We start from the raw sequence: 27,578 nt of genomic DNA on the forward strand, positions 1-27,578 counted from the left end.
ATTTCATTCAGGTTAGATTCATCAACAGTAACTGTGTATGAGCAATTGTGGATCCACAGAGAAGAAAAGGGGAAATTATTAGGTACCTTGCTTTCATGCCTGGTTTGACTTCCACAGTTTTGTCAGAAGCATGAACTACTCTAACAGTGACCTCTCCTGACTCAGGGTGATTTTGTCGCCTCAGAAAGTCATTCACACGATTCTCCAGAAAGGTGCCAAGCCTGGTAGATGGCAACCCTAAGAATTTAAAAGTTAAAAGTTCAGTAGTATCTAAGGTGCAAATTTATTACTATCAGTCTTAAATACCAAATCTCATTTCTGCTTTTTCAATACTAACAAGATTACTTGCTAGATTTTGTTAAGTTAGCGATCTAGTCAATACTTAAAAAAAAAATTTAAAGTGGAACACTTCTGGAGTCTATCATCCTTACAGAGCGCCATGCTAATCATCTCTATACCATTCTGATTTCAGTATATGTGCAGTTAAAGCAAGCAGGGTAGTTAATACTTTTTAAATGTTATTTTCCCCAACTTTTTATTTTGAAAAATTTTCCTTTTCAGAAGAGTCAAAAAACAGAACAAACACTCATATGCACTTTGCCTCAACTGCAGTAATATTTAACAACTGTCAGGTGCTTTGATAAGCTTTACAGAGGATTAAAAGCAACCTGTAGATCAGCAAAAAACTGCAAAGGCATCATTCCACAAAACTAAAACTGACTGCCATCCCCACCCCAACTGAAAAGATCAAGTCTAAATGCAGTCCCGACTGAGGGAATCATTCATGAGATGGCAATTCTGGGCAAGTATTTCCACATCTGGCCTCCATCAACATACGTGTAGGAACAAGAAAAACACATATCCTCCTTCTTATAAATAACTAGGTCTAATGATTTTCACACCAAAAAGTACATTACAGTTCAACTTTAAGTACATCATGGAAAAATTATTTGGTTTTAACTTTGGTTAAGTACTTCAAATAGGGGCTTCCCTGGTGGCGCAGTGGATAGGAATCTGCCTGCCAACGCAGGGGACACGGGTTCGATCCCTGGTCGGGAAGATCCCACATGCCGCGGAGTAGCTAAGCTCGTGCACCACAACTGCTGAGCCTGCGCTCCTAGAGCCCGCGAACCACAACTACTGAAGCCTGCGCGCCTGGAGCCCGTGCTCCCCAACGGGAGAGGCCATTGCAATGAGAAGCCCGCGCACCACAATGAAGAATGGCCCCCACTCAGAAGCGAAGACCCAACGCAGCCAAAAAATTAATTAAAAAATTTTTTTTATATTTCAAATAATGTTGAAACAAAATAATTCATTCTGGATGTTTATTTTTAACTATGCTTCAGTGAAGCTTTGCCAAATTTTACCTGTAAGAATGAAACTTACTTTTAGCAGAAAACTTATTTTCTTTTCTAGTTCGTGCAGTCTTCTTTAAACAGCCATCACAGACAAATCTAAAATGTAAACCAAGACTTTGCTTAAACAACTTAGAGAAACACCTGAAGTAATGTATGCTATAGAATCTATCTTATGTATGTGTAAGGTTGAAATTTAAAAGACAACCTGGGAGCAATATTTCTAAATACACAACAAAGAGTTATAACCAATATACAAAGAGCTTTTAGAAAACATTTAGAGAAAAAGGATAAAAAAAACCTAACTGAGGGCTTCCCTGGTGGCGCAGTGGTTAAGAATCCGCCTGCCAATGCAGGGGACACAGGTTTGAGCCCTGGTCCGGGAAGATCCCACATGCCGCGGAGCAACTAAGCCTGTGCGCCACAACTACTGAAGCCCGCGCCTAGAGCCTGTGCTCTGCAACAAGAGAAGCTGCTGCAATGAGAAGCCTGCACACCGCAGAGTAGTCCCCCACTTGCCACAACTAGAGAAAGCCTGCACGCAGCAATGAAGACCCAACACAGCCAAAAATAAAAATTAGAAACAAAACAAAACCTAACTGAGAAATAGACAAAAGACATGAAGAAATGTGAAGGGCATATAAATTAGCATACAAATTGGCATACATGCGCAAAGATGTTGAAGAATCACAGATTAAAGCAGAAAATCTGTGTTATGGCCAATCACATTGGCAGAAGTCTATATGCTACCGGTGGGAATGTAAATAAGTACGTTTTGAAAGCAGCACTAATATTTTTTTAAAAAAATATTGTTTGACTGCGCTGTGGGGATCTTAGTTCCCTGACCAGAGATTGAACCTGCACGCCCTGCATTGGAAGCCCAGAGTCTTAACCACTGGACTGCCAGGGAAGTCCAGCACTAATAGATTTTAAATGTACATTCTCTTTGCTCTTACAATTACATAAGGATGTGTGCATAAGTAGAATTTCTTAGAAAAACTGGAAACTACATAAGTACTCATCAACTGGCTGGCTGATCTTCAGGTGCAAGGATCGCTGCAACTCCCTTAATTATCCTTACCCACTCTGTAATTAAGGAAAGCACTAAAAAGGCCTATCTAAAGACAAGCCAGGGCTTCCCTGGTGGCACAGTGGTTGAGAGTCCGCCTGCCGATACAGGGGACACGGGTTCGTGCCCCGGTCCGGGAAGATCCCACATGCCACGGAGCGGCTGGGCCCATGAGCCATGGCCGCTGCGCCTGCGCGTCTGGGGCCTGTGCTCCGCAACGGGAGAGGCCACAACAGTGAGAGGCCTGCATACCGCACAAAAAAAAAAATAAATAAAATAAATAAAGACAAGCCATATAAACATCAACTACTGTGCTTTTTCCTTAGTGTTTTTTTCTGGAAATTTGTTAATTAGCCTCTTCTTTCCTGTGACCTCCGAACTAGCATCAACTGTCAGTCCAGGGGACTTTCCTGGTGGTCCACTGGCTGAGACTCCATGATCCCAATGCAGGGGGCCCGTGTTCGATCCCTAGTCAGGGAATTAGATCCCACATGCTGAAACTAAAGATCCCGCAGCCAAAGTTCTTGCATGCTGCTACAAAGATCCCACGTGCCACAACTAACACTCGGTGTAGCCAAATAAAGAAATGAATGAATGAATGAATATTAAAAAAAAAAAAATCACTGGAGGGAAAGCAACCTAGAAAATAAAGCTCTTAAAACAACAACAGTCCAGGAAAAGAGCAGAGAGAAGATATCCATTCTAATGAGTCACTTAATACACAGATACTCCCCCAACCCTTCCCTTGGAGCAGAGCTGGGATCAGCCCCATTCCTGGAGAAAGAGAGGTAGCCCATAGCAGTAAACACGTAAGTGTCACAATGGACAAAAATCCACTCACTGCCCATGAAAGGCATTGATGATGTGCACCCTGGGTAAATATGTGGAGAATATTCAGAAACAGAGCATGAGGCCCAAGAATACCTAGTTCATTGAAGTCTGTATCTAGTCATTTTCATGCAACTTTGCCTTTCACTGGACAACACCTAGTTAACTATTATCCAACTCCCCAAAAGATTTTATGTTTGCTTGCTTGCCTGCCTGTTTATTTATTTATGGCTGCGTTGGGTCTTCGTTGCTGCGTGTGGGCTTTCTCTAGTTGTGGTGAGCGGGGGCTGCTCTTCGTTGTGGTGCACGGGCTTCTCACCGCGCGGGCTTCAGTAGTTGTGGCATGTGGGCTCAGTAGTTGTGGTGCACAGACTTAGTTGCTCCGTGGCATGTGGGATCTTTCACGACCAGGGCTTGAACCCGTGTCCCCTGCGCTGGTGGGCGGATTCTTAACCACTATGCCACCAGGGAAGTCCCCTGGTTAGGATGTGATTTAACATCTTTTGGGGGACTCCCCTGGTGGCACGGGGACACAGCTTCGATCCCTGGTCTGGGAAGATCCCATATGCCTCAGAGCAACTAAGCCCGTGCGACAGGACTACTGAGCCTGCGCTCTAGAGCCCACAAGTCACAACTGAGCCCACGAGCCACAAGTACTGAAGCCAGTGTACCTAGAGTCTGTGCTCCGCAACAAAAGAAGCCCCTGCCCGTGCAGCCCCTGCCCGTGCGACAGGACTACTGAGCCTGCGCTCTAGAGCCCACAAGTCACAACTGAGCCCACGAGCCACAAGTACTGAAGCCAGCGTACCTAGAGTCTGTGCTCCGCAACAAAAGAAGCCCCTGCTCGCCACAACTAGAGAAAGCCCGCGCACAGCAACGAAGACCCAACGCAGCCAAAAAAAAAATCATCCTAACCACGTTCACCATTCAGTATGCCGTTCAGTGCGATGTTCTCTCAGAGGCAGAAACAGAGATGGCTCCTTGGCAACCTGCATTATCCATACTGTCTAGTTTTTCTACTGCAATGTAAGTAATGTTCAAAATCTAGCAGGTTTAATTGTGTCTAACATCTCCTTGCTCGTTTCCAGGTGCTACAGATTTCCTGTTACCCTCTATTGATAAATCTTTTGTATTTACTTTTTTTTTTTTTTTTTTTTTTGCCGTACGCGGGCCTCTCACTGTTGTGGCCTCTCCCGTTGAGGAGCACAGGCTCCAGAAGCGCAGGCTCAGCGGCCATGGCTCACGGGCCCAGCCGCTCCGCGGCATGTGGGATCCTCCCGGACCGGGGCACGAACCCATGTCCCCTGCATCGGCAGGCGGACTCCCAACCACTGCACCACCAGGGGAGCCCTGTATTTACTTTTGATGCACAATGACCACCAAAGAATTTAAAGCAGAATAAAGTATTTGTATATGGATTAAAACAATGCAAATAAGAGAAATAGCTATATTTTTTGATTCTAGGTTATTTAATATTTTAAAACTGGATTTTAATGATCTTTTCCCAAACCAGAATAATTCTAGGGACTTCCCTGGTGGCGCAGTGGTTAAGAATCCACCTGCCAATGCAGGGGACACGAGTTTGAGCCCTGGTCCGGGAAGATCCCACATGCCGTGGAGCAACTAAGCCCGTGCGCCACAACTACTGAGCCCACGCACCTAGAGCCCGTGCTCTGCAACAAGAGAAGCCACCGCGACGAGAACCCCACGCACCGCAACCAAGAGTAAACCCCACGCACCGCAACCAAGAGTAGCCCCCGCTCATTGCAACTAGAGAAAGCCCATGCGTAGCAACGAAGACCCAACACAGCCATAAATAAATAAAATTAATAATAATAATAATAATAATAATAATAAAAGAATCTGCCTTCCAACGCAGGGGACCTGGGCTTGATCCCTGGTTGGGGAACTAAGATCCCACGTGCTGCGGGGCAACTGAGCCCACGCGCCACAACTAGAGAGCTTGTGCGCTGCAACTACTAAGCCTGTGCCACAACTAGAGAGAAGCCTGCACACCACAGCAAAGAGCCCGCCCACTGCTACTAATACCCGACGCAGCCAAAAATAAATAAACAAACAAAAAAAGAATAATTCCAAGAGACAGTAACTTTGAAGATAAAATATAATCATTGTAGAAGACAAACTTCCTAAAATTCACAACAAAGAAAAAGTCTAGGGAAAATACTGATGTCTCACCCAGATGGCCAGATGATCTCATGATGAAGGACACAGATCTGATGCATCTTTCTTCCACACTCCGTACATTCAACAAATCTGGAAAGGAAAAGTCAAAATGTCAAGATTAAATCCAAAAATTTAACCAAATCAAAACTTCCAATATTTCCCAATTTCTGACAATTCAAAAGATAGCCAAAATCACATCCAAAGAATTGAAGAATAGTTTTTAAAAGCTCTTTGGTGTAACAGGTAGAGCAAATCTCAAAAGCAGTTTAGTCATTAAATTGAACTGTGACTATGGAATAAAAAGTGAAAGATCAAGGTGACTGCTGCTTAAACTTCCAAGTGAGTCTGACACCATCATATCCATTCCAGGAATGCCTAGAATACCAGTACATCTCTGTACCTCTGAAAGGCCTCACTATAAAGGAGGGGATTATGAACTGGTTTGAAAATACAGAGGAGGTAGCTTTGTGCTTCACTCAAGCCTATAAAACACCAAAATATTAGACAGACTTAGTGAAATGTAAATGAATACGAACCGTATGTAAATTTTAGCACTTCTACCATCTCTGTTGGATGTACGTTATAGATTTAGTCCAAGAATATAGAATCATCTCACTGGCTGTGCAAACCAAGAGAATGAAAGGAAGAAGAAAAATCAAAGTGTACTGACTACTCAAGGGGAACTACTTACAGTTCAGGATCCAGAGTGTCATTTTTTCTCTTCGAAAATTGTTCTTTATTTATTGTACTAAGGAAAGAAGAGGGACACAATGAGAACAAGCAACACAGAAAGATTAGCAGTCTGACTACTGTTGTAATAACCAACGGACAAAAACCCCACCCTGTAAGTGGATTATTTAAATCTAAGAATATACCAAGGATACAACAGTACATTCTTGGCTCCCACAAAATGCACATTTACATGCCTATGTTTTTGGAAAGGACTTTACAGTAAATCTGTTCCCATTTACAGGAAGAGGAGAACCCAGTAAGAACTAAAAACATGAATTTGTTCTTCTTTTCCTTTTAAAATCTTGCCTACTACTCTTCGTGTTAGATATTTACACCTTCTAATAGCTTAATGTTCCTAGACTGAGCTACATATGAAAGATACTGTGTACAGAGGGAGTTAAACCACTACTTATAAAAAATACTAAATTTTCAGGACAGTCTAGTCAAAGTTTTTATATTAATAAAAAATGTCAATATTAAGAATACATATTTCAGGTTAGAGTTAGCCAAAAAAGGGTATTCATTTAAAAATTTTCACATGGCCTCCTACCCTGAAATCTAGCCTACCACACTGCTCACAGCCTCACAAATACAGGAGCTAACAGTCTTATTCTCTACCTAGAACAAACTGCAGGGGGCCCAACTTTGACTACTGTGACTCTACCTCACAAAAATGAGGAATGAGGACATTTCCCCATTTAAACTGTTTTCTACTAGTTACAGGCTAGAGATTCATCGCTACCTGGCCTAAGGTCTTGCTACCCAAAGTGTGTTCTGAAGACCAGCAGTCTAGAAAGACCTGGGAACTTGTTAGTACCGCATACTCCCAGGCTCACTGCCGACCTGAGGAACTGCAAGAGGGGTTTCTACACTCTTCACAGTCAGAGTGGTGTCCTAAGGTACAGAACATGTGGTTAGCCACTCAGTAGTACCCATGGTAAGGCTGCCTCCCTTTGCTGCATCAGACCTGACTTACCTGGTTTAGCCAAGGTCAGAAAAATCTCTTAAGGTTCAAGGGGACCCAGTATCTACCTCCAGACCAGTACCAGACCCCACTATATTATATGTCAATGGTGACGGAAGAAAAAGTACAACTTGAAAACCCAATTTGAAAACACTAACCAGTTTTTCTCAGAAGCCCTGTTTTTACTAGTAACATAACAATTCCATACTTTTGGGGAAAATGTTCTGAACTGTTTATTATAGGTTAAACCAGAAGAGAAGAAGCTAAAGAATATTAAAAGGACACCAAATAGTTCTTTCTTCCTAAAACAGTCCAAATTTGAGTGTGTAAACTAAAATCTTAGAGATCAGAAGTACTATGAGGCAGTTTAGGCTATGTTTGAAAATTTTTCATGGCATTTACCAAACCACAAGAGCATGTGAGACTGTGAAAGTCCAACCAACTCTCTTTCTAACAAATCACTCTCACAAACTCCTAAACCCCTAATGATGTTAAATGATACTGACGATTATGACGACTTTGGTATCGTTAACCTTCATGAGAAGGCTGTAAGGTGGTTATATTTGTTCAATTCCTCTCAAACTCAAAACAGTTAACAATGAAGTTCCCTTGCACTACAGCCTTTCACTTTTTAGAAGCTGATTATTTCCCTATAGAGGAAATATATCTAAAATGACCATCCAATATTGATGTATTCCCTAGATCAGTACCGACACAACTTACTACTATGATGGAAATGTTCTCTATCTGTGCTGACCAATATGGCAGCCACTAGCCACAGACTGTCTACTGAGTAACTGAAATTGGGAATTTTAAATTTTATTTACTTTGAATTAATTTGAATTTAAATAGCTACCTGGGGCTATACGATACTGGACAGCATAACCCAAGACCACTTAGAAGCCTGAGCATAATCACCTGACAACAAACTGAGAAATAAGAGAGTACTTTCCAAAATGATATAGTTACTTACGTTTGAGGCTGGGAAGGGTCATCCCCCAAAGAAACGCTCTCCCCTTGGATTTCATTGAAACACTTCTCACAGAAATGATACCTGTCGGCAAGAAGGCCATACTGGGGTGAACTGTTCCGTTCACACAACACAGCCCAAGCCAAGCAACGAAGCCACCAATCACAGCAGGCCAAGAGGGGGACGGGAGCAGAGAGCAGGTCATCAACGGCGACAAGGACATTCAATGATGCAGATTTATGGGCACCACAGTTTGGGTTTTGTTTTTGGTTTTTGTTTTTTGCAATCAAAGCCAAGTGCAGACAACGACAAGCATGAGGGAGGAAAAAAAAAAACACAAAACAAACGAAGAAATGAGGGATTGCAGGACAACAAAAAACATAAAAGCAAGACAAGACAACACAAAGCAGAAAGCCAAGGCAAAGCACAGATTAGCATTAAATATCTCAATGGGATCACAAGTAGCAAATGATTACAGCAAATAAAACAAACAAGTCTCACACAGACCTACACCCTTTCATTTTAGTAATTAATGCTACTTGATGCAAATAATCGAAAGTAGGATACATATACTGTGGAGAGAACTACTACTCTATTACCCAAACATAGCAAAGAAAAAAACCTCCCCACTTCCAAAGAAAAAAATCCACTACGGATACAGTACCAGGACATAATCATCTAGAAACAACTGTGGTCTGAAAAAACACCCTAAATTTCCTTTTGATCCCAAGGAAGCCACATAAGTACAATAAAAAGTCTGCACAAGCATTTAAATACTGATTGTAGTCACCAACTGACACAGTTTAAGAGGGAAAAGGCAGTGGTGTATGCAGATACATGATTATATACTCCTGGGCGCTGTAGACTGGTGCTTAAAATCCGAAAAAGGTACACAAATGCCAAGATTATAGCATGCCAGCTGTCACTTGCTTTTTTGAACAACTTGAGCCCCACTTTTCCTAGGTTTTAAGGAGTAAAACACTATAGATTCTTACAACTGCAAAGCATTAGGGGAGTGCACCTAACTTTTTGTAAATAAAACAAAAAGTTTAAGTGACTTTTTCAAAGCTAGAAATACATCTGTAGCACACAAGTTCAGCAAAAAACGACCACCATGGGTTTGGGTCATCAAAGTATTGACTGTCCAGCCTTGCTTTTTTATTTACACCCCATGCCAGCTATACTGTTGGCTGATTACACAAAATAAAAGACAAATCATGATTAAGATAGATTAGCAAATCCAATTTGTGTGATTACAGCCCTTATTTGAGCAGGAGAAAATAAGGCAGAAGTGTCTAATTTACTAGAAGCCTACCGTCCATGGTCATATGCAAATCTTTGAAAGGAACAGTCTGGTACAGAGCACATTAAAAAATGTGCTCAACAAAGGCAAAGCAAATACCCTGGGATCCTTTGTTTTTACATACTCCAAGAAAAACTTAGGTATCGACTGCACACAAAAAGGAAACATTTCCTAAAAGATACAGCTGGCTAACAAACTTTTGGTTAAAGTTTTCTGGGTAGTTTTGGGAATGGCAATAGATGGAAGCAATTTCACAGGGAAGTAGACCAATTAGTTTGAAATTTTTTTGTTTTGCATGAGGCTGTGGTAAGCTATAAAAGGACAGTGGGAAAAAAATATGGGGCCTGGGATGTAATCCCAGGTATGCCACCAGCTCATAAAGTTGCTTAACTTTTTTTTTTTTTGGTGGTATGCGGGCCTCTCACTGCTGTGGCCTCTCCCGTTGCGGAGCACAGCCTCCGGACGCGCAGGCTCAGCAGCCATGGCTCACGGGCCCAGCCGCTCCACGGCATGTGGGATCTTCCCGGACCAGGACACGAACCCGTGTCCCCTGCACTGGCAGGCGGACTCTCAACCACTGCGCCACCAGGGAAGCCCACTTCTTAATGCCTTGGGTTCCTGCCTTATAAAAACAAGGGCCCAGACAACTGATACAAAGCTACTTTCTACTAGAAAATCGTTTAATTCTGCAAACAAAGGCAGAATGCAAAGACCAGAACTTGTGCTGTACAGTTGTTTTCAAGCAAATTACACATGAACCATGACTGTATGTGTGCTGGTCCATCCGCATGCACTCCCCGGACACGCGGACACTCTGACCATGGTCCACACAGGTCGAGCTTACCTGTTCTGGTAACTGTAGTAAGTGGCATCACGAGGGATTGTGCATAACTGTTTGCCATAGCAACAGAGTGTCTGTGGAGAGAACTCCAACTGCAAAAGAAACCGTTTGGTAAATATGGTTTGAAGGGCAAGCTAAAATATTTACACTGGCAAGTAAACCAGAAACAGAGTTAGTGAAGCCTTACTTCTCATTATGTCTCTTATAATGGGTTATTTCAGTTTCCAAGACAGTTCACTGAACTAAAACTAATCTAGTTTGCTACTGTTTTATTCCACCACTCTGAGGTAAGCTTAACAGTCATATCCTTCCACCAATTACCAAAGAACTGAAGAGGACAAGAGGAGCTCAATGTGAATTGCCATGTACAGGAAAACTAGTACATGCCACGCCCTGTGCACCACAGGGAAATACCACGAAGTCCCTACCAAAGATGAACTTACAATCTGATGACTCAGGATTCTAACTGGCAAGTTTTCCATGCAGTTCTTATCTGTGCAAACATTTCTTACCTTTCTGCCACAGCAGTATCCAAGGCTTTGCATGACTGGGTCAATTTCTTGTTCAAAGACCTCAGACAGCTTGGAGCAGTATTTGTATACCCGTGATGTTTTCCGATTATATAACCAAGCATTGTTGAACATAAGCCAAATGTCATCCACATACTGCCAGGGCTCCTGATACTGTCCAGTGTCTAACTTCCTTTTGATAGTAGAAAGATCCATGGGGCTCTTCACAATATCAAAGTAATCCTGAAGGACAAGTGACACCAAACAACATTATCCAAAAGTCTCACTATATTCAAGGTCCACAGCATATCTTGCTATAATCACTATAAATTTTCTGGATAATGCTGAGTCTTTGATGTGTCTGTATTTCCAAAGAAATGATCGATGCCCATCACTTCTTTAAATCATTAGTCTACAGAGATATGAAGCAGCCAGGGGCAGAAAGAATAACAACTACTCTAGACTTTGTAGGAGCAAGCTGATCATCTACAGGAGTGATTCTGGATACTTTACCACAGTACATGTGTGATCAACTTAAAAGACCAAGAAATCAAAGACCCTTCACATTTTAGTACTAGATGCGGCCTACAGATGAAACTAAGCCCAGAAAATATTGGTGATCCACCTAAGGCCACAGAAAAATATAGGAAAAAAAAAAAAAGATTCTAACAGATTTTTACCCCTCGAAGCACTCCAATGACTTAACCAATACAACTTAAAATACTCAAATGAAACCTCCGAGCAGCCTGGTGTATAAAGGCAACTTTAAAAGCAGATGAAGCTAATTTAGATCTATCTTTTCTATCATGAACTACTGCTACTCAAGTGATAAAAATAAACCATATGATCCAGCAATCTCACTCTTAGATATATACCCAAGAGATAAAAAGATACACACACAAATTTCTATGTAAACGTTCACAGCTGTGCTATCCTCAACAGCCAAAAAGTATAAACAACCCACATGTCTATCAACTAATAAACGGGTAAAAAGAATGTATGCACATCCATATGATGAAATATTGCTGGGCCATAAGAAGGAATGAAGTATTGATTTGTGCTACAATATGGACAAACTTTGAAAACATTATGCTAAGTGAAAGAACCCAGTCACAAAGAACCACATACTGTAAGACTCTCTTTGATGAAATGTCCAGAAGAGACAAATCCACAGAGGCAGAAGGCAGACCAGCAGTTGGTTGGTAGTAGGGGCTGTAGGTGGAAATGGGGAGTGACTGCTTATGGAAATGGGGTTTCTTTTTTGGGGTGATGAAAATCATCCAAAACTGACTGTGGTGATAACTGCACAATTCTGTTAATACACAAAAACCATTAAACTGTGCACTTTAAATGGGTGATTTGTACAAATATGTGAATTGTATCCGAATAAAGCTGTTAACGAATTTTAAAAGAAAAGAGAAGTACCACCACATACTTACAGGGATTCCTAGAAGCTGGGGGTCCACAGGTTGACGAAAGGGAAGGGATTCTGGATCCTGTCGGTAAAGTGCCTCCAATGTCGGCATCAGTGCCTGTCGTAACTCTTCAGGTTTGAAAACTTAAGAGAGTATATTTGAAATTAGTTACCAATTAAGCAAAAGAGGAAAAAAAGTTCAAGTCGAAACTATAAAATATATCTCAAGACTCAGAGAACACAAAATTCCCTACATTGTCCCCATGAAATATCACTAAGGGTGTTTCTATTTCCTGGTTCAGATAGATCCTTTAAAACACCTTGTCTAGTCATACCCTTCATGGCTCAGATAATTTCTCAGTCAGAAACCTAGTTAAGATAGTCTTGACCAAGTAGAAGCAGAATGCTAACTAAGCCTTCCAAACATTTATGAAAAGACTTGTCAGAATGTTCCAATTGTCAGAATGTTCCAAAAGATATGACAGGCAGGGGATGCTGTGAAGCAAGAACGGAAGAAGCCCTCCTTCCCGGTATCAGCATGTAACAAGTCAGAAATTAGACCTGGTATTGTCTTATCGCCAAAGCAATCAGAGCCACTGAAGGCCAAGAGTCCTTCACTGAAATGCTTGATGTTTTAGAGCTTCAGCAGAAGACGTATTTACTATTTTAACGGCAAATGTTAGGTTTCAGTCTAAAGAAAGAACTAAATTGTTACTGCCAGAATGATGGACTCAGTTGATCAAATTATGCTCAAATGTGTTCTCAGTATGTCTCCCAAAAGTCAGGAAAGATTTGCTGGCATGTCCCAAATGGAATTAATTTAAACTACCATTTAAGAAGCTGGCCATTAAGGGTCCAGTTCAAGCTCTGAATCACGCTGAGCAGAGAGGCCTTATTATTTCTTCTATTTACAAATTAATTTTATCTTCAAGGGGGTATATCTGTCAGTACCTTGAGTATTTTTTCACCACATGGTGGGGGCTGACATGAAAAAAATCAGACAAATAGACGGGAGAATCTTCTTTGTCTCATACTTTGTTGTGCTTTGAGCAAATTTGTGAGATTAGCTGTTTTAAAAGCAGATTCCTAATATTAAGATTGGGTTTGTTGCAGCCTAATCAAAATAACATCTCCATATATAACAAACATTCATTCATTCATTCATTGGCCATGCCATGCACATGCAGGATCTTACTTCCCCGACCCGCGGGGGATCAAACCCATGCCCCTGCAGTGGCAGCATGGAGTCTTAACCACAGGACCGCCAGGGGAGTCCCAACAACCTTATTTTTTAATGAAAATAATTTTTTAACCCCATCATTTTAAAGTATATTGTATTCACAGAGGACTTTTGTACACATCATCTTCAGGAGCCAGCACATTCCACTTTGAGATAAGTCCTACCTGTGCCACTGAAGGGGTCACTAGAGCCACGAGAAGTTCTAGTCCTAAACTAGTTAGTAAACTAATTTCTGTGGGAATTGTTTGACACTCTCTGCTAAGCATTGCTGCTTGCCTGGCTTGACTCATTATTATTCAGTAGCATGGTTCAGAGCAGAGACTCTGAATCAGCCTGCCTGGGCTGAGTGAGCTGGGAAGTGTTACTTGACCTTGCTGAGCCTCAGTTTTCCTGCCTGTAAAACAGGGATCAGTAACCTCACAGAGGGGCTGTGAAGTTCTTAGATGACACACAGCAGGTTGAGGCACAGTGCCTGGTGCACAGCAGGTTAACAAAAAATATTATTATTGCTATTATTTCCTGCATTTTAGTCAAGAATATTATTTAATGATTTCTGTCCTCTGACAAAGATAATTTTGAGAAATTGTTAGCCACCCAGTTGACTGTAGGAAGCACATATACCTAAAGGAAAGAAAATTTCTTCTCCAACATTAACAATAATGAAGAGAACAGGCCAAGGGCTCCAAGCTTAATGAAATCACATTAAAATTCAATTCCAAGGCCCAAGAAACCCAATCTCACTCTACTATACTAAGGTCTTTGGTTTTTTCTCTGCCTCCACAAACAAAGAGCCTAAGAGACTCACTCTTCTTTTTTGACTGTCCTGGGGCTGGAGATGACTGGGCTGCTGAAGTACTTGGCTGGTCTTCCTCCTCTTTTGTTTCAGTTTTTAATTCAGCGCCTCTCTCTTCTGTTTCTGTAGGTTCCGCTTTACAGTCTTCTGCTTTAGTCTAAAAGGCAAGGTAGGAATTTTTGGTTTTCCAAAGACATGTAACTGAGAAGCAATAACATCATTATCTTATTTACTCTCCCCTGTGGATGTAGCTGAAGACCCTTTTTCATATGGAAATCAATAAAATGAGACCTAATTATAGAATACTTTCCTGTAACATGTTTGAGTTCCTAGACAGAGGTCCTAACCAAAAAACAGCAGTAACTGCCCTACTCTCACCTCTGGAATATCCTCTGGCTGAGTATCTGCTGGTTCTGGTGCATCCACTTCCATTTTAGCCTCCATTTTCACTTCCTGTGAAGGCTGCTTCTCAGGAATGGCCTGAGAATTCACTTCCGTGCTACTAGTAGATGGAGGGTTTGATACCTGACCTTCGATGCTTACAGCTGGCTGGGAAAGCTGGGTAGAAAGAGGGGGAAAAACAAAAAGTTTGCCTATTACACACAACAAGATGGCATGATTAACTACCTATTTTTACGCTAGTGTCATTACACCCACTGATGGTGCTTTCACTTACTCGACCTATTTCGCCCCCTTGAAGTAAATTACACTCAAGTAGAGGAGACTGAGGACTTGCAAATACCGGTTGGTTGGTTGTAGATAAAAGAGTAGGCAACTGTTTCTTCAGTAACTCATTCTGTGGCAGTGTGCCTGGGAGGGGGGTTTCAGAAATGACTACCTCAGAGGAGTTCATGTTTATAGAAAAATGGAAAGACAATAAGGATGACTGGCAATCTTTTCTTTTAAACTTCTCATTAGAAAAGGTTTCAAATGTACAGAAAACTAGAGAGAATATAATGAACTCCCACAATAAGCAGGTGTTTTGAATCATCACATTCTAATGGGATAACTAGCAATCTCTGTTTTTTCCCTAAGTCTTCCAATAAGATATCTCATAATGAGAAATTAGTATTTTCAGAAACTATCCTACACAGAATTAAGTTTCCTTTCTGCATCCTGCCTTTCCTTACATATCAGAAGCTAAGATGAACCAGTCATGGATAAGCAACGTTTTATGAAGTAGCTATAACTACATGGGGATCCTCAGTTTGCCGGTATGACAGAGAACTGAAATATTAGTATCAGTGATCAAGTAGAAAGTTTTAGATTGTGACACATAGAGTTCTATTAGTAAGGATGCAAGTATCAGATGTGCATTTGCATCTCTGCTATATAGATAACAAGCCTTTCACAAGGAAGCTACCGGTTTGTTTCAGGCCCATAGTTTTCTAATCTCTTACATGATGAATTTTCTAACTTCGGCTAGTACCACAGACACTCATAAATCGATGATTTTGTTCATTTGCTCGAGTACATCAGTTCAGACTGTATGAAAAGATTCTTTAAATATTTGTAAAATTCACGTGGGGTATTAAATGTACTGTCGATGCTCTCCCTTTGTCACCTCTCCTTACATGCCTTCAAGCCTCGGAATACAACATGACCATGGTCAACATACGATCTAAACAAAATCTTTTGAGCTCCTCTTATGTTAGGTATGACAGCAAGAAAAAAGAGAAAGAAGGTCTGTTAACTATAAACAGATTCTAGTCTAATTGGGGAGACAACAATAAGAGAAGAAACAACAACACAGAAGAGAAACAGCACAGGGAATTCCCTGGCAGTCCAGTGATTAGGACTCGGCACTTTCACTGCCGTGGGCCCGGGCCTGGATCCCTGGTCGGGGAACTAAGATCCCACAAGCCGTGTAATGCGGCCAAAAAAAAAAAACAAAAGGAGGAAAAGAATAAAGAAACAGCACAGAAGCAGTGTAAAACTACAGCACAGCTGACATGATCCTGCTTAAAGCCCCGTCTCTGCTTACTGGAGTTGCCGGCTGCGGAGGCAGCAGTGGCGCTGTCGGGGTGGGCACAGAGGCTGCTGTACTCTGCTGGGACAGAGGCTGCTGCTGTGCCTGGTCAACTGAAGGAGCAGCAGGAAGTGAAGGCTGCACTTGGGGAGGAAGTTGCGTTGGTGGCGGTGTAGGCGTCTGTCTTGGAGGAGGATGTAGAGCCTGGGACTGTGGCCCAGGTGGCATGGCTGGAGGTGTAGGAACAGGGGCTGGAACTGCTGTTGCTGGTGGCTGCTGAGCCCCTATGCTTGGCGGAGTGTGGTGAGGGGTTGGGGTACGACTAGGTACAGGTGAGGGTGAGTTCTGATGCAGAGCTGGTTGAGGGAGAGGGGGACAGTGAATGTGGCTCCCTTGAGACCCAGGAGGCATTATAGGAGAGTTCACAGGGCAGGAAGAACTGGACATTTGTGCCTGTTAAAATGAAAAACATAACAAGACGCAATTCAGAACAGAATTGAAAATCCAACCAATACAGTATTTAATTAAGTAGACTTAAAAAAAATCAGCAGAATGGCCTCAGCCACTGCAGAGGCATGGGACAGGTGAGCATGCAGTGTTTTCTGGCCGTCCTATGCTCTCTTCAGCCAGAGTAAATGAGCTCACTATTTTAAAAAATGGTTAAAACTATTTTATTTAAAATCTAATCTTTCTTACTTATTAGCAATCAATACCACTTCTGTGTCACACAGTAATCCTTTCATGTTCAGAATACCATGTCCATAACTGTTCTTATTAAAAGCTTAATCATCTATTTCCACCCATTATTTGCTGTCACCCTTCTCTGTAAAAACCCAAGTTAAGAGAAGTTTTAGGAATCACAGAAACAAGTTTAAAAAAAAACAAAAAACAAAAAACACCATTTTTGAGACATACTTGAGACACTGGTGCTTGACTGCCAGATGGAGCCAAAGGCATATTTGTTACATTCATTCCCTGTGTTGAGAACTGAGTCTGAGGAAGGAACTGGCTCTGGCTGGAAGGCTGCTGCATGCGAGGCCCATAGCCCATAGGCTGTACACACATACAAAAACAAAAACAAAAAAACACAGAGCACCAAATTGCTTTTTTTCAGTTACTCTACTATAGCTGGAATTACCAATTGCTCTGGCCCTGCTATGGGGAGGGTGGGGTAAGAAAGGAAGAAAGTGGTGCTACAACAGCTGACGCTCATGCCAAGATAATGGAGAACAGCCTCACAGTTCACCTAAGCCCACCGTAAAGAAATTACACAAATGCATCTAGAACGAGGCACAGAGGTAACTGCCTATACACTCCGTTTGTTTTATAAGTGAGGAGAGCGAATCACAATTTCATGAGGTCTTTGCTTACGTAGGTGGTATTGTTAAAGCACAAACAAGACTCCATAATGAGTAATTATGGATACCAAAGGCCAAGAACTTCATACGCTAAGAAAGGTATTTGTTTCGTAGGTTAAAATGAAGAATAAGACCCCTCATGAAACACAGCAGACTGGTGGTGCCAGACAACTCCAGAAAGGCTTAACAATTGATAGCACTAACTAACTCTGAGAGGCAGGGTAAGGGTTGGGGCCAATATGGAACGCTGGATGACAGGTTTAGAATTTGCATAAGCAGCAGTGAGATGCTCAGAGGCCATCTTCTCCACTCTCTAAAATCAGGCAACTGCCCCTCCATCACCCTTGACAGTTTCCTGCCTGGGTAGGTTCTGTGTTTGGGGAAGAGAGGCATTGCGGAAGAGAGATGACTGTGTCAGAGTATGCAGCCTACTCAACACTGAGACTCCAGGCAGCAGCGACTGGCTGCTCTTATAAGCTTTCTAGTACTGTGACTATGTGTGAACAGTATTTGGAAGGAAATCTTTCTTTTAGTGTTCATTTTATATAAATTATAATCAAGAAAGTCCTTAACAATGCAGGATCCTATAATAAATATACTTTAGACACCTGCTTTTCCCACTTAAAGCTGTAAACACCTTTCATGCCATCATGTAAGTTCTGAAATTAATGCTTATGAAGCATTCCAATTTACAGATGTACTGTAATTTAAACATAATGAATCCCTTACAGTACATTCAGGCTATGGCCTTTTCCTAAAACACAATACATAATGTAGCATCCTTAATATGAATTTTCTTCAAATTACATCCTTTTACTATCTCAGGAATTATTTCTGTAGAATAAATTTCTAAAAACACATACAGGTAAAAGAGGTAGGTGAAAATTAAGGACTTCAGTATTCTCTGCCTATTTGTGGTATATGGTTTAGTTTTAATTATTTAATCATTCTATATTAAGGGCAAATACAACGGAATTATAGAAAAAAAACCAACGTTAAGAATTAATTATGTATAGTTAGCTGTTTAAGCAAGTGTGAGAATTTGTTCTCTCAAAGAAAAAGGATTTTAAAAATGTCAAGTAGGGCTTCCCTGGTGGCGCAGTGGTTGCGAATCCGCCTGCCGATGCAGGGGACACAGGTTCGTGCCCCGGTCTGGGAAGATCCCACATGCTGCAGAGTGGCTGGGCCCGTAAGCCATGGCCGCTGAGCCTGTGCGTCCGGAGCCTGTGCTCCGCAACGGGACAGGCCACAGCAGTGAGAGGCCCGCGTACCACACACACACACCCACACACCCACACCCACACCCACACACACAAAGTCAAGTAAAGGCCAAAAAGATTACCCAGAGGTCAAACTTACCGGGTTGAGAGTTCCAGGTTGACCTAACTGTCCATGGTGCTGAAGAGGAGAGGTTTGCCGGGGTCCAATAGGGGGCTGGGGCATACTCATCTGGCCGAATTGATTCAAACCTGTGAATAAGTGTAAAATATTAGATCTGAACACCTTCATGTAATTGGAGAATAAAAGAGTTCTTATTTATGATTCTATGTCACTGTATCAGGACAAATAAAGACAACTGCTTCCAACTGTGAATCTCTTGTTTCATTCACAGCAGTCACAGAAGGGCACTGTTAATTAATGTATGGTCTCTGAACCAAATTTTACAACCTGGAATAAATTTCATCTTGGCTAGTTGTTTTTAAATGGATGCTTGATCATTTAACGTCTTTTGCCCCTTGACCTGTCAGCCAATCTGCTCTTCACCCTTCCTTCCTCCCTGGGCTCCTACTCTAATAAAAGGCTTTCTGATTTCTCAGGCAGGTAATTATGATACCTGCTGCTGGCCTGCGGCAGGTGTAATCTTGTAATACACTAGGAACTCTGTTAAAAAAAAAGCCATGGTTAAGTACACTGATTTCTTTCATAACTTACCAGGTTGTGGAGTTATCCGAGGCATCATCTGGTTTGGCACACTGCCACGGATCATAGATGGATCAGGTAGAGGGCCATCTAGAATGGAATACAGAAATGGTTAGAAATGCATCTTTTCAGGCAGCCATTCCCCTTTAAAAAATAAAGTATAACTTACAGAATTCAGTCTGAATATCAAAAAAATAAAGCTATGAACTAGACAGGAACCTGAAGAAAATGTTATTTCTGGACTACAAGAAAATGCCTCCAAATGGTTTTAGTACATTTCTTTATGAACCAGGGTGCTTTCAGCACTGACAGGACAATATAAAAGCTCATAGTTAAAAAGACTAATACAGCATTTAATAAGCTGTTATTTGATCAAGCCTGATTATTTCATTGGTATGAAGAATACCTCTACAGACAACAGCCACAGATTTTGTCCAGTGACCAAGTTTGACTGTGTACCCCAATGATGTGTTTTTATGCATAGAAGCCCACTGTGAACACTGACTTTAAATAATACACATTACACTGCTCTATATCTCATCACGCACCTCTTAAAACAAATACAAAAATAGAAATAACTAAGAATGATGAAAATATACATATGTATATACTCTAAATGTATATTAAGGAAACTAGCACCTTTAATATGAAAATAGTTTCCTTGGTTTGCTCACTAATTATGTTTAAGGTATCTTCCTTTTTTTTTTTTTCTTTCTTTAAAGCTTCCAGGTAAGGCTTCCCTGGTGGCGCAGTGGTTGGGAATCCGCCTGCCCATGCGGGGGGCATGGGGTCGAGCCCTGGCCCGGGAAGATCCCACATGCCGCGGAGCAACTGAGCCCGTGCGCCACAACTACTGAGCCTGCGCTCTAGTGCCCTTGAGCCACAACTACTGAAGCCCGTGTGCCTAGAGCCCGTGCTCCACAACAAGAGAAGTCACTGCAATGAGAAGCCTGCATACTGCAACGAGAAGTGGCCCCCGCGCACTGCAACTAGAGAAAAGCAACGAAGCAGCAACAAAGACCCAACGCAGCCAGAAACAATAAATAAAATAAATAAATTTATTAAAAAAAAAAAAAGCAGGCTTCCCTGGTGGCGCAGTGGTTCCGCGTCCGCCTGCCGATGCAGGGGAACCGGGTTCGCGCTCCGGTCTGGGAGGATCCCACATACCGCGGAGCGGCTGAGCCCGTGAGCCATGGCCGCTGAGCCTGCGTGTCCGGAGCCTGCGCTCCGCAGCGGGAGAGGCCACAACAGAGGGAGGCCCGCATACCACAAAAAAAAAAAAAAAAAAGTTTCCAGATAGTATTTACTTTAGAGACCTTTCTCATTTCATTTTATATTTTCTTCAATATTCTCTGTAGTACTTTTGATTTTTTGGTTTAAAGTTTAAAAAATTTGGATTCTTCTACAATTAATTCCTGTGTATGGGGTAAGACAGGAATCTCAGTCTATAAACATATACTTAGGGCTACTCAGTTCCACTAATATTTGTCCCTACCCTACTGCACCAGTACCATCCTGTTTTTATTTTAACATAAGACTACAGTTTAACATCTGATAAACTTTTAACTTGGCTCAAATTTCTGAAGAATTCAGGTAAATTCTACCAGACCCAAGTATCTCAAATTTGTCTACTTGTCTCTGTATCTTAGTTACTGCCCTAGTTCAAACCATTAGCACTGAGGCCGTGTCCACAACTCTAGTCTTGACTTTGTTTCTGAACAATGTTTCTGAACAATTGCTCTTCTACCTACTCAAAAAATACCTGCATTTTCCCTTGCTAGTGGGGCCTCTGTGTATGCTGTACCCTCCGCCAGAAATGCTGTTCTCAATTCTTTTCACATCATGGCTCAATGAGAAAATATATCTAGCACAACACTGCAGTTAACAAATGAGGCTGCTAAAAGTTCTACATTTGACTACTTCAAGGCCTGTGGGGGTGAATTTCTCTGCCCACTTATAATCCACTACTGGCCTAAGAGTTGGTACCTGCTGGCTCATTTGGCACTATCTATAGATAGCCAGCTTTCCCTGACTCAAGAAACACAGGTTTTCCCTATCATAGCCTTCCACACATCATTTAAATAGCCTGTATTTTTCCTCACCGTTGTGTACCCACACCATATTTCACTGCTTGGAACCTAGTAATGAGTCAATAAATGAATAATGGAATGCATGATCATCTTGGCTATCCAGTTAATTCATTAGGTCAAGAAGGCTGAAACTGTCAAGATGAATTTCAAATGATGCTTCTAAAAAATAAACAGTTCTTAGCCTTTGAACATATTGGGTCAAGAAGAAAGTGTGACAACGTTAAGTAACATGATATTGTTTAGATGTATCAAAGCCAGTAAGGTATTTGAACCTTGCTCAGTCTACATCTATTGGCTGGCTGCCTGCCATATGCAAATAAGTGAAAACCTGTGGACTATCACACTTCCTAGGTGTCACTATGACAGAAGAATATCTTTGGCACTAAAAATGATGCCATATTGTCAAGTCATGTCCAGAAATCTTCAATATACTGTTCAGCTTACTGTTTTTACTAGAGAATGAATTATTTTCTTTGAAAAGGCAAAAAAGAGTCATTTGAAAGCTGTAGAATAGTTACACAAGCTAATGCAAATTAGTGAATTTGGTTAGGAACCGTTTTATTTCAGTTTCTCCCCAAAATAAATATAATAAAAAGCACTTACTAGAAGTCATTCCTGGTTGTGGCTGCCCCATGTTCGGCCCTGGGTTCATAGAAACTGGCACCATGCTTGCAGCACTTGGTAGCATGTTCTGTTTTTGTAGTCTAGTCCTTCGTTTTTCTTCTAGTTCTTTCTGGATCTTATAGATCTTCTCAGCTAGCAGGTGGTAGTATTCCGCCTTTTTGAATTTTGAAAATAGAGATGAGGAAGAAAGAGGGACTACCATCAGGTAACAAAAAATGAACTAAGAACAGACATTAGCTTCATTTAAAAAGGTAGGCAGAAATGAAAACGGAAAAGAATAAATCTAATCTACTTTCCTACAACATTCCAAACATGAGCTCATGTTTGGAATGATCATATGAATAGCTGCTATATAATGAACCTACATAGTAAAGCATGACTTCTCAAAGTAGATTTACAATTTACAGCATGTGGGAAGAATATGCTACATTTTGAAAAAGTGCCAATTTAGGGAGGAAAGTTCAACTGATACAGAAATACTACTTGAGATGAAAATACTAAGCAGCTGATTCACCATATTCTAGTGAAAATAGCACAGAGCTGGTAACAGCTCAACCACTTTTTAGCTGACAGAAGGACAACCCAGATAAAGTGCCACATGAGTACACTGTATTATTAAGAGGAAAAATGTAAGATTCTTGACGTACACTTTAAGAAAACTGCTTTGTTATCGTGACTCCACAGTGAGAATAAGACAGGATGGCTAAAGGGTGTCCTCTAAAGTATAGTATTCGGTGTACGTGCAACTAAGAGGAATAAACTAAACAGCCAGAAGAGGTCCACTTTTGCCTTGAGTAGAAAAAAACGGATGCTCACTCGATTGTTCGCAGATTCATACATGTCCCCTTCCACTTTCCGGGCGTATGCAACCAGGTTTTCCATCCGTCTGTCTTTTAAAGCAGCAGGATCCGGAGTAGGAAATATGGCTTGAACACTAGGAACAGAAAATCCTACCACTATTATATCATGTCATTTTTTTTCCTCACCATATAAGTACACAGTATTTTAAATGTCTTCCTGATTAGTATTTTCTCATTTTTATACAATGAACACTTAGGTAGAATTTTAAAATGAGGTATGAGATGTCTTCAAATATAAATTACTGACCAAAATGAAAGTGTCTCTCTGTGCTAATGAAAGGGTATTCCTGATCAGAATTAAGAAATGACTCCATAAAAATACTCTCTGGTCCCAGTCACTCTAACGTAGAGCAAAAAAATTATACTGTGCTATTTGCATAAAGGAAGTGAGAAAACCTGACCTCTGCCAAAGTACCAAGTAACAACAGCCTTAAGATCCTTCTACTCTCTTTATTCAGCTTAGTACAATAAAACCTAATAATCTCTACAAAATCTTAAATGATCAAAAACTTAAAGTGAAGGGAACAAAAATGCATAATAATTCTGCTAAATTCAATGTCTTTTGCTCTCTAGCAATTCCCTGCAAAATGCTTGGCACTAACTTTCCTGAAGGTTGACAAAATGTGATGTCAGCTACTAATTTTATCATCTGGACATCTCATGTTCAGTTGTGTATTGTACCTGAAATAACCAAGTGGAGAAGAAATAAATGGAAAACCCGAATTAGTAAAAAATTTGCAAGCACAAAATAAACATTTAACATCAAGTCAGATGATCAATCCCAAATAATCTATTGTGATCACAAGATAAGTTTGTTTTGGTTATTCCTTATTAATTCAGTATTAAAATCTCAGAGTTTTCTCCTTGTGTCAAATTCCATTTCTGATGCTATCATTTGAGAATTCCTAAATGTAGCTCAAGTTGAATTAGTAGGCCAATATAACATAAAAAAATAAGAAGATAAAAGACAGACCACATGGTTCTAAGCCAATAAAAAATTGGATGAATTGAAGGAGATCCCTCTATTAAGTGTAAGGGAAATGAAAAAAGACTGATTCTTCCAAGAAAAAAAAAAATGCTGCATTTTGTTTGAAGTATAAGCTCTCTAATCAGTGAGGGCAGAGCTCTATCTTTAGGATACTGGGCACATTACATTTTACCACTCTATATGCCTTCCCCCTCTTTCATCCAACAAGACAGTGCTTGTGAGGCAGTGTGCCTGGCATACATACACTTCACACCAAACAGTGCAGGGGTATTTCACAAACTACTACTATGTGCACATTTGGAGGACCAGGAGACCACAGAGAGACCACCCAAACAGATTCAATTTGTCAAGATAATAAAAGCTTTACCAAGGATAACAACAGAAGACAGTGTTGCCTCTACCATTCTAATGATCTAAGACCTAGTTTTTCTTTTAAAATATGAGTTTTGTAAAGACAGTATTAAATGAATAATTTTTAACTAATATAAATTGATTATTGTCGCTAGGCAGAATCATTCACACACCATTAAAGGCTGAAAGACTCCTAACAAATGATGGTGAAAAAGTTGAGAAGCAGAGAATAGGAAGCAGGAAAACCACAAAAGTAGCAGCAGCAGCAGCCAGGCTATAGAAAAATCAGGAATATTTCTCTTGTGTTTAAGTGCCTGGCAGATTGGTAGCATGTTGACCTGGTAACTCCTTATGAATAAGACAAGCCGACAATCTTACAGTTTGTGAACAAGATGATTTCGAAGATCCTGAGTAATATCTTCATGCCATTGTTTCCGAATTCCAGTACTGGATGGTTGAGCTGCTGTTGGCATAGGACCCAGGGAGGCCACACTGGCATTTTCACTCATCATTGGGCTTTTAAAAGGAGTGAAATAGTTTTAGTGAAGAAGGGTAGGAGAAAGAGGATCTCATTTAAGTAGAGCTGACAGTGATGACGGCAATAGGACCAATACACTATGTCAAGTCTATTTACACATAAAGAAGTCTGGGGGAAATGGTGTGTATGTATTTGTACTTGTGTGAGGGAAAAGAGTTAAACCCACAACATTTCTTTGTGTGGAGGGATAGACGATGTCTTGTGTTTAAAAGACTAAGTCTTGTGTTATAAGACTAAGCTGTCACTTTGACACAGCTTATCCCAGGGAATCCACTGGGCAATGGACTAATTGTTAACACTGGGATAGAGCAAACTCGTTTTTTAAGCAGCTGCATTTGGAACTTTCTACTGTATTTGGGAAGGTGTCAGTTACCCCAAATAATTGATACAATTTCTAAAGAGTGTTACAGAGAGCCTAAAGAATAAACTCAAACATATTATTTGTCTTCATTCATCAAGGGTATCTTCAAATCAAGCAAATGAAAAAAACTCAAGGAATTCTAACAAGTGTCTGAAATCTGACAAAGGGCACAACCCAAGATAAAACTTACTTTTGAGAATTTATGGCTGAATGCAACATCGAGTCAGAAAGAAGATTCGACGTTTGAACCCCTACACCTCCATTTACTCCCATAGGACTAGCACCTAGGTCAAAACAAAAAGCAAGACAGAGTATTTTTAAATACCAACAACAACAATAAAAATAACAAAAATGGATGAAGAGAAAGGAAAAGCTATGAAAGTACTAGACGAAAATATCACAGAAATTTTTATCCTTTCAAAGACCCAAAACAGAAGTCTTAAGAACATTTAGAAATTTGAGTAATAAGTAAAATAATCACCATAGACAAAGTCAAGAGACAGAAGACAAATCAGGGGGAAAAAATGCTGGCATTGTATATAATAAATAATCATTTGCGATACAATTAGCAACACATATATAAAGGCTAATACACAAAGTACCTTTACAACCTTTACAAAAGATGAAGAATCCAAGAGGAAAGGAATAGGCAATTTACATAAAAAAGAAATACAACAGCTTTAAAAGTATGCAAATATGCTCAACTGCATTTACAGTAAAACTTAAAGGAATATATTTTTCATGTATGAAAATGTGAAAACTTCTTTTTTTCTTTTGGCCGTGCGGCTTGAGGGATCTTAGCGGCTTATGGGATCTTAGTTCCCCAACCAGGGACTGAAACTGTGCCCCCTGCAGTGGAAGCGTGGAGTCCTAACCACTGGACCGCCAGGGAATTCCTGTGAAAACTTTTTTATAAAGTCTGAGAATACCAAGTGTTGAGAAACGTTTGGGAAAAGAAGCATTTTCAATAAAAATTCATAGATGTGTAAACTGACCCACTCTTGGGAGAGCTATTTGGTAACTGCTAAACAAATGAAAAAATGCATGCATATATTCATTGACTTAGGATTTCCACTTGATATTCTGTCTTAGAGTTATACTGATACATGTATGGACAGACATAAGAGTAATGATGTTAAAAGGAGCTAAAAAACTAGAACCAAAATTGTTTAGGGAACTGAATTAATATATGCAGGTGCTTTCATAAGCACAATCTATGTAAGGACATGTATGATGACCCCTAGGGAGGAGAATGAAAAACAGTGTTTGGGTTAAACATTTTTAATTGAATACTCCTTCAAATTGGCTTGAATAGCTCTATGTACATATATTAACTTTTTCGATTAATGATTTTAATGAATATTATTTCTTTAAAAACAAAAAAACAAACAATATTTACACTAAACCAGATTTTTGTCTGGTTAAAAAAATTTTTTGATATACAATTCTATCAATATACCCTCCAAGATATTTTAAAAAAAAGAAAACAAAAACTTCCCTAAAATGAAAATAATTGGCTAGATTTCTAGACAATGTCTAATAAAAATCCTGTTGCCTTCTTTCATCATGCTTCCCAAATGCTCAGGCAGAACTCTGCTTCTGACATCATCAAGGCAGCCCCTATAATGTAGTTGCTGGTAGTGGTCTACTTGTCACTATGAACACTCCACGTGTGAATACTCATTTTTTGAAAAATTATGTACCCTTAACACAGATTTGTTTTACTGGTCGCGACAATAAGGTAAAAGAAAAAGTGATTACACTATGTATCAATTTGCTTATCTTACTGCCTTCTGTGGTGCATGAAAACACAGCCAAACATTCCCCCTGAAGTATCCGGGTCCATTACTGCAAGTAATGGCTCCATCATAACTTGAGAAGGATACCCTTACACAGGTTCGCATTCAAGACCGTAAGAGTGAGCATTCACTTGAGAATACAAAAATGTAGGAAGAAAGACACTACTGGCACTGACAGAATAAGTCAGAAAGAAAATGAACAAAAAAAGAATTCAAGGCACCTAATATTCAGTGAGTACATACATACATACATACATACATACATACATATATATATTAAAAGCCCTAGGGGGACTCCTAAGCCCTAGAAGAATACGTATTTTTTCTAAGCCCTAACAAAATCTTTACAGAATAAGTGAATTCAATAGAAACCAGAAGATTAAGAATGCGGTCAAACATGGTCATGGAAGGCTTACAGTAAAAAGCTCTAATTTGGAGTTCTGGAGTGGATTCCCTCTTCTCCTCCCTGCTACAGAATCTCTATAACCTGATACACGTAGCAGAGATCTTGCTATTTT

At 40.5% G+C, this 27,578-nt stretch overlaps 1 protein-coding gene and 1 non-coding gene across 3 annotated transcripts in view; both read right to left on the reverse strand.

Moving 5' to 3' along the window:
• EP300 (E1A binding protein p300) overlaps positions 1 to 27,578 on the reverse strand; it is a 54,558-nt gene that overhangs the window by 11,121 nt on the left and 15,859 nt on the right. Inside the window, exons 7-25 of one of the 2 annotated variants that reach the window (XM_028490677.1) lie at positions 25,452 to 25,545; positions 24,741 to 24,878; positions 22,980 to 23,097; positions 22,143 to 22,317; positions 19,462 to 19,539; positions 18,889 to 18,998; positions 17,087 to 17,224; positions 16,187 to 16,624; positions 14,581 to 14,760; positions 14,215 to 14,359; positions 12,195 to 12,313; positions 11,884 to 11,967; positions 10,759 to 10,998; positions 10,250 to 10,338; positions 8,106 to 8,186; positions 6,128 to 6,184; positions 5,449 to 5,526; positions 1,387 to 1,454; positions 87 to 237 (exon numbers count right to left, since the gene is read on the reverse strand). In XM_028490677.1, coding sequence (XP_028346478.1) covers positions 87 to 237; positions 1,387 to 1,454; positions 5,449 to 5,526; positions 6,128 to 6,184; positions 8,106 to 8,186; positions 10,250 to 10,338; positions 10,759 to 10,998; positions 11,884 to 11,967; positions 12,195 to 12,313; positions 14,215 to 14,359; positions 14,581 to 14,760; positions 16,187 to 16,624; positions 17,087 to 17,224; positions 18,889 to 18,998; positions 19,462 to 19,539; positions 22,143 to 22,317; positions 22,980 to 23,097; positions 24,741 to 24,878; positions 25,452 to 25,545 — 2,581 coding nt within the window. The remainder of the gene's footprint in view (positions 1 to 86; positions 238 to 1,386; positions 1,455 to 5,448; positions 5,527 to 6,127; positions 6,185 to 8,105; positions 8,187 to 10,249; positions 10,339 to 10,758; positions 10,999 to 11,883; positions 11,968 to 12,194; positions 12,314 to 14,214; positions 14,360 to 14,580; positions 14,761 to 16,186; positions 16,625 to 17,086; positions 17,225 to 18,888; positions 18,999 to 19,461; positions 19,540 to 22,142; positions 22,318 to 22,979; positions 23,098 to 24,740; positions 24,879 to 25,451; positions 25,546 to 27,578) is intronic. The other variant, XM_028490678.2, reaches the window with a different exon arrangement.
• Positions 390 to 492, reverse strand: LOC112065931 (U6 spliceosomal RNA). Its single transcript, XR_002892325.1, has one exon. It is a non-coding gene; the product is annotated as a U6 spliceosomal RNA (small nuclear RNA).

The sequence above is a fragment of the Physeter macrocephalus genome, chromosome 6 (genome assembly GCF_002837175.3).
Source record: "Physeter macrocephalus isolate SW-GA chromosome 6, ASM283717v5, whole genome shotgun sequence".
Classification (NCBI taxonomy): Eukaryota; Metazoa; Chordata; class Mammalia; order Artiodactyla; family Physeteridae; genus Physeter; species Physeter macrocephalus.